The sequence below is a fragment of the Poecilia latipinna genome, unplaced genomic scaffold, assembly GCF_001443285.1.
Source record: "Poecilia latipinna isolate Pla-1442-1.1 unplaced genomic scaffold, P_latipinna-1.0 Scaffold2932, whole genome shotgun sequence".
Lineage (NCBI taxonomy): Eukaryota > Metazoa > Chordata > Actinopteri > Cyprinodontiformes > Poeciliidae > Poecilia > Poecilia latipinna.
The window spans coordinates 34,709-41,140 of NW_015115548.1; the positions used below are offsets into that span (position 1 = coordinate 34,709).

General features: G+C 37.3%; 1 protein-coding gene and 1 long non-coding RNA gene across 3 annotated transcripts in view; one reads left to right on the forward strand and one right to left on the reverse strand.

Moving 5' to 3' along the window:
* Window positions 1-962, reverse strand: part of LOC106939637 (uncharacterized) — a 4,104-nt gene extending 3,142 nt beyond the window's left edge. Inside the window, exon 1 of the long non-coding RNA XR_001422886.1 lies at window positions 310-962. This is a non-coding gene — a long non-coding RNA (uncharacterized LOC106939637). The remainder of the gene's footprint in view (window positions 1-309) is intronic.
* The window catches only part of LOC106939630 (spatacsin-like), a 20,651-nt gene extending 14,682 nt beyond the window's left edge, over window positions 1-5,969 (forward strand). The window contains exons 13-23 of one of the 2 annotated variants that reach the window (XM_015022093.1): window positions 982-1,109; window positions 1,673-1,845; window positions 1,933-2,128; window positions 2,856-3,059; window positions 3,142-3,248; window positions 3,534-3,679; window positions 4,711-4,866; window positions 5,050-5,116; window positions 5,245-5,407; window positions 5,535-5,740; window positions 5,829-5,969. In XM_015022093.1, the coding sequence (XP_014877579.1) occupies window positions 982-1,109; window positions 1,673-1,845; window positions 1,933-2,128; window positions 2,856-3,059; window positions 3,142-3,248; window positions 3,534-3,679; window positions 4,711-4,866; window positions 5,050-5,116; window positions 5,245-5,407; window positions 5,535-5,740; window positions 5,829-5,941 (1,659 nt within the window). In that variant the 3' untranslated portion in view covers window positions 5,942-5,969. Of the gene's footprint in view, window positions 1-981; window positions 1,110-1,672; window positions 1,846-1,932; window positions 2,129-2,855; window positions 3,060-3,141; window positions 3,249-3,533; window positions 3,680-4,710; window positions 4,867-5,049; window positions 5,117-5,244; window positions 5,408-5,509; window positions 5,741-5,828 lie in introns of those variants that run through there. The other variant, XM_015022094.1, reaches the window with a different exon arrangement.
* The last annotated feature ends 463 nt before the right edge of the window (window positions 5,970-6,432 follow it).

The following is a 6,432-nucleotide window of genomic DNA, read 5'->3' on the forward strand; positions in this document are numbered from 1 at the left end:
ACAACTTAATTTTCAGATGTATACATTATTATACATCTCAACTCTATTTACTGTGTAGCAAAAATTTTCACTAATTTATTTTTAAACCTCTCCTCAAGCACTTTTCTTATTGTCTCCTGTAATTAATATAATTTTTAATATAATTAATATAATTTTTCATATCTTTACACTCTGAAACTCCACCTGGCTCTCTTATGTCTTCCCTGACCTGCTCCTCTCATAATAAAATAGTTTAGCTTATTTAAAAATTAAAAACAGTTAATACATATTTCAATAAACTAAATTAAGATCTCACCAGAGCTTCTTCACCTTTCTTCAACATCATTCTAGCACTGCTGTTCTCCTAAATATCTAAATAATATAATATATAAATACATGTTAAGTGGTCGAGTATGATCAGATGTTGCTCACTTTAAATAATAAAAAGGCTAATTTCGCTGCTGTTTCAGTCTCATTCTAAATCATTGTGACTAGACTAGCTAACTTTTAAACAAAGTTAGCAGTAAAATTTTGGACATGTGACTATCCCAGAATTAAAACGGCTTAACCTAAAAGATTTAGTTCTATATATGAAAGTAAACTGACAACAAGATGTTATAAACGAGCGATATTCATGGCAACATTCCTGACAGACAGTTTACCTCATTCAAACGGAGTTTCTGACTCCGTCTGCTGCTGCCTTTACTCTGAGCCGTTCAGAGGGGGGAGGGGGAGGAAGCGCTCTGCTGAATGCGCTGTTGTGATAAAATAAATAAAATAAAAGCACGCGAGTGGAAGATTTTAAAATTCTTCGCAACAGCGGTGAAATTATTGGGGGGGACGAATGTGACTCTCTCCAATATTGGGGGGCACATGTCCCCCCCCCCGCTTCCTACGCCTATGCTTCATATTATTTGGGGAGCCCTGGTTTTAACAAATTTTTCTATTCTATAGATTGGCCATGCTGGTTTGGTCTTTGTAACTCTGTGTTCCATCCATCAGGTAGAGGATCTGTCAAAGCACAGTTCTCTGACTGAAGAAGAGCTGGAGGGTGTCTCATTCATCTGTGAGATAGAGAAGCTTGGCCTGCTGCCTGCTGTCTCCTGCCCAGCTAATCCCCTTTCACAACGGTACAGATGCTGCATTTCTTTCCTCGTTATTTGTGGTATTAATGTGCGTCTCATATGGCCACCAGAACAAATAAAAACTAAATAAGAAAAAATGAAATATGCCAAAAAAGCAAATACAAGTATGGAAAACAGTGGTTTAAAATTATAAAGGTAAGAAATTTAGAACAAATAAAACAATTTTCATACAGACTTATATTTTAAGCTAGATGCATTTTGTGGAAATGTATCTAGTGTATGTATCTAATGATAAAAATAAATGATTTTCATTATTCTGTTGTTTTTGATCTTTTACCTTAATATAGCTTAGAAATTCTAAGCTACATTATTTTGGTTGTGGTTTTATGGTGAAAGTTTTCAATTTTTTATCCTTACATATTTAATAGTTTTTTTTGTCACCCAGTTCATTTCCTTCGTACTTTTAAATTTGATCACCCTAAAATTTCCACAATATTTTCTTTGGAAATTACAGAAGAATTTCTGATGGATTAAATTTACATTGTCAGTGTTGATACAGATGAAGTCTGTGTTTTGACCTTTGTAAAAAAAAAAAAAACATGTTCCAGGTTACCTCAGATGATTCATAAGGAGCTAGATGGTGAAGAGGTGGTGAAGGAGTTGGTGGGACAGAATTCAAAGGAGGAAGGAGAACTCTGGAGGAACCTCCGACTGGACTGGGTGAAGACCTGGGATCAGAGCTGCCAGACGGCTGTTCGCTTATCCAGGCTGCAGCACATAGGTCAGGCTACAAGTCAAAGCAAAACTAGAATGGCTCTGTGGTGCTGCAGCATACAAATGCACAACAAACATCTGTCTCTTTTATCAGAGCTGAGCTGCTGTGACCCTGCATTGTTGTGGCATTACCTGACTGCTTTTCACCACCATCAGAAGGTGGTTGACTGGATTCACAATCAAAGGACCTTCGGCTCCCCCTGTTGGCCTGACATAACTCCTGAGATGGTCAACAATAACACAGTGTGCAGCATCTTCTTCAAGGAGAACATCTTGGACCTTCTAGCTAGGTATTAGATCCTTGTGTTTTAAGTTAAAGTTGTTGAAAAGAGAACAAATAAATTCACCCACACACACACACTCACACACACTATGCCTGTGTTTGGTCTATTTTGATCATATGTTAGGATGTGGGATGTTAATTAATTGTTAATCAATTGTTAATTGATTAACCCAAAATTATTTATTTTTTTTTGAGTGGAAGTTAACAATATTTTAATTTTTTCTGAAGAAAAGTATACACACAAATCAAGACAGTTTCTTTCAATTTGTTGTATTTTCATATAGATATCCTATACTCACCTATTGAAAAGCAATGATGTCTTGCTCACATCACACATAACAGCAGGCTTTATGTCCACACCTCTTTCTGTTTATTGCTTATTTTAGTGACAACTACAAAATAACAAAAAGGTGACCCATTCACCAAATCTGACAGATCATCAGTAGAGCAGATGTTTAAATGAGCTAATCTACCACAATGATGATGATCGCAAAATGAACATTAAGCCTAAAAACATAAAACTGTAATGGACTGAATGTTCTTTTGGAAATGTTTGAGTGTTTTTTTGTTCTGAATTCTGAAACATACACTGAGAAAAAAGTGGTTTTGAGTTGTTATTGAGCGGTTTTCCTGCGTTATTTTCCCTTTTGTCAAAATTTGAGTTTCAGGCTGTAGATCACTTCATCCCCAAACATTCTGCCTCATTTAACTATTAATGCCTTCTGCCACCACAGGAAAGGTGTGTTTATCCCAGATGAGATGTCAGACTTGGAGCAGCTGCTATGGCGACTAGCTCAGGGTGCTGGGTTGATGACATCATCCCCCCCCGTATCTCAGTATTGCTCCCCTCTCGGCCTTAACTTACACAGTGTCTTCATTGCATTGTGCCTGGAGCATAATCTTCAGTACCTGCTTTATACCTACCTGGAGCACTACAGGTACAGAACTGCTGTTTAGTTTTGATTCAATACATGTTTCTGTTATTATGCAAAGCATCAGTTTTGGGTCCCCTTTCCACAGACTGACGCCCAGAAACTGCCCCCTCCTTACCGATCAGAACCTGCTGGGGAGTCATCCCTGGTTTGAGATGATGGTAAAGACCCAGGAGATAACCAGAGACCTGTCAGGTACCCATAGTGGATGTGCTGCACTGATAGGATCAAGCTTCTCTTCAGAGGTCATGATTATAAAAAAAAAATAAAAAATTAATACATAAGCAAATAAATGTTTGGAGATCTGTTTTCCACATATTAAAAACTACATTCATGTCACTATTGCAGTTAAGAACGCAACAAACCTCTTTCATGTGTCTTTAGACACCACATAACTCAAAAAGTAAATATCAGGAAAAACTATTTCTAAAGAAATTTCATGACCGTACATTTTCTGTCTTTCTCTCTCTTTGTTTGCAGAACCAGAACCCGTGTTCCAGGCGAGTCTGACCAGCGCTCAGGTGCTGCTACCTGGCAGCCTGGCCTCTCTGAGCAGCTTACTGTTTGAGGGACACAGCCTGCTGGCACTGGCTTCCATCATGTTTGCTCATGGTGGAATTGATAAGGTAAATATGCTTCAGCTAATCAAAACTTCTTCCCTTATTTTATCTTATTTCTGAAAGCTATAATATAAATTGTTATAGAAAAAAACTATAACAATTTTTTCTGTTAAAACTGCTGTAGTTTTAACAGAAAATAATAACGGCAATAATCACAAAATATCACTGTTATATAATAATGCAATATAAACACAATGTTATATAGGGTGTGTATATATTAATATACACACCACTACAGGAAAATGAATAGTTGTAATAATATGTTTATTTCATAAGTATCTTTCAGATCACTCACAGTGGCGTCGGTTACTGATCTTTAAGAAACCTGACCTGCCGACTCTGATTTTGGCCGATACAGATTTTTTGTTTGTTTGAAATGTTTCTATATATGGCAAAAAAGTTGCTGAGTCGGTAACAGTGGAGTGATTAATGTTAACTGCAAACATGCAGACATGACTTGGTATACGGGGTCAAACCTCTGTCACAGCAAAACAAAAGGGCACAGCGGTTGGTTTTTAAACCTTTGCTGAGGTCGATAAGATCGACTTCACATGTAGGTATCGGTGCACTGCTAATTTCAACATCTTCCATCAACATAGATGCCATGGATTTTGTGGCTCACTATGAAAACTAAAACACAAATACAAACATATTTATGTAAAAGAACATGGGCTGGTAATATAAATGAAATATAAACAAAACGTACCTGGCTTCTTTCACTGTGTGTGTTCCAACATATGAATGTTCTGAAGTCTTTTGTCCTTAAAGACAGACATTGAGTGTAACCTCAAATCCTGCTGACAGTAAGTTGTTGTTTTCTGGCCATTTGTGCTGTGTTCAGTTTCTTTGTTTATTACAATTTTGCTTTGATCAATTTAAGTTAACAAGGTGGGCTGCCTGACTATCGTCTGCCACAATTGTCAGTTTCAGTCAATTGCTTTTTTAAATCCCCTTTTTTTTTTGTTTGTTTTGTTTTTAGTAGTCACATTATCTGCTAAATATTTTACCACTGAACAGAACTGTGCTGTTATGCATAGGTTGTGGCTCGGGGACAGAGTTCAACATGTTTGGAGGGGACTGTTGACCCCCAGCTCCTGAAGATGGCACTGGCCCCTCATTACAAGCTGAGAGCCGCCCTCTTCCCATCTGCGAATGGCTCATTCTCTGACATCTTCATTTATCACCTTCTCCAGGTAGACACACAACCCTTTATGAAATAAAAAAATGCTGAAGTAATCTATTGGAGATTGCTTCAGCATTTAGCAAAGAAATATAGTTTGTGGAAAAGTTAAAATAATACTAGGTGATATCACATTGTAAAAGCTGATTATCTCTTAATGTGTAACATGGTAATCCTTAATGGTTATCTATCCTAGTCACTTCACCCTCTTGACCCATCCAGGCTATTTAGTTGGCAGACTGCAAACCCTCTGAACTGCACTGGTAAGAATATTGTTTTTTGAGATATGTTATAGGTACATGTAAAAAAATGAAAATGAAAAGATTATTAAATAGAGCCAAACTATCCATTTAATACAGAGTAAAACTGGTAATTTATTTATGTTCTGCAGAAACGGCCGAACTGCCTCATTTTTCTAGCTCTCATCTGGTTGGCAAGTTCGCTATAATAGAAAACCTGGACTTTCTTTACTACATCCATCATGGTCGACCATCTTTTGCATATGGAAACTTTCTTATCCAGCAGCTGGGGGTCTGCAGTGATGTGCAGTTGCTGTAAGTACATCTGACATCAGCTTTTATTATCAGATTATTGAGATGGTTGCGAGGGCAGGCAAGATGGCACCCATGTTTCTGACAAGCTGTATATTTCTTTAGTTGTATTTGCATGCGTGTGTTTTAGACTCCAGAAGGTCTGGCTGCAGGTGTACAGATTGGCTCTGAAGTGTTTCAATAAGCCGTCTGTGACATCGTCTGCTGTATGTTTCTGTGAGCTGCTGGGAATCTGCAGCCTGAAGCTGAGAGTCGACATCAGAGCCTTGAACACCATCCTTCAGCACTGGAACCAACTCGACAGGCTCACACCAACGCAGAATCTGCGAACATTAAGTAAACAACACCAAGACATATGCCAGTCCAACACAGCATCTATACGGTCCAAGTGAACACAGTAAATGCCTTTCCGGTTGTGTTTCAGTGTCTAAAGCAGTAAAGCTGGTGAATGGAGAGCCGGGAGCCGCAGCAGAGCTGCTTTGTTACCTGGAGGCTGCAGTGGCAGACAGTCTGGAGCAGAGGGGGATCAGCAGGTAAGCCTACCTACTAACATGTTTACAATTTACAATCTACCACCCTTTATCATCCAGTAACACTTAATTTGTGTGTGTTCACTTTTGTCTACGTGCATAATGCATTGAATTGGATAATTAATTTGTGAAGTACCTGCTATTATGGCTGTTCAGCTCAGAGCAATCTGTTTTCCCGAAATTGTTTCATATAATATTGAATTTATTCAGAAGAGTCATTTTAACTGACTTAAGATAAAATTCTTAAAGGTCAGTTTTACATGCATTTTCTTAGAAATGTCTCATATGTCTTTTTATTGATTATTAGCAACATATTGAAAAATACACTACAGGAGATGGCAATACAATTTGAGTAGATTTTAACCCGACGTCAAACTCAGGTCAAATAAATAAGATTTGCATATATATATATATATATATATATATATATATATATATATATATATATATATATATATATATTAAAATATATTTTTATGGTGGTCACCACTATATATT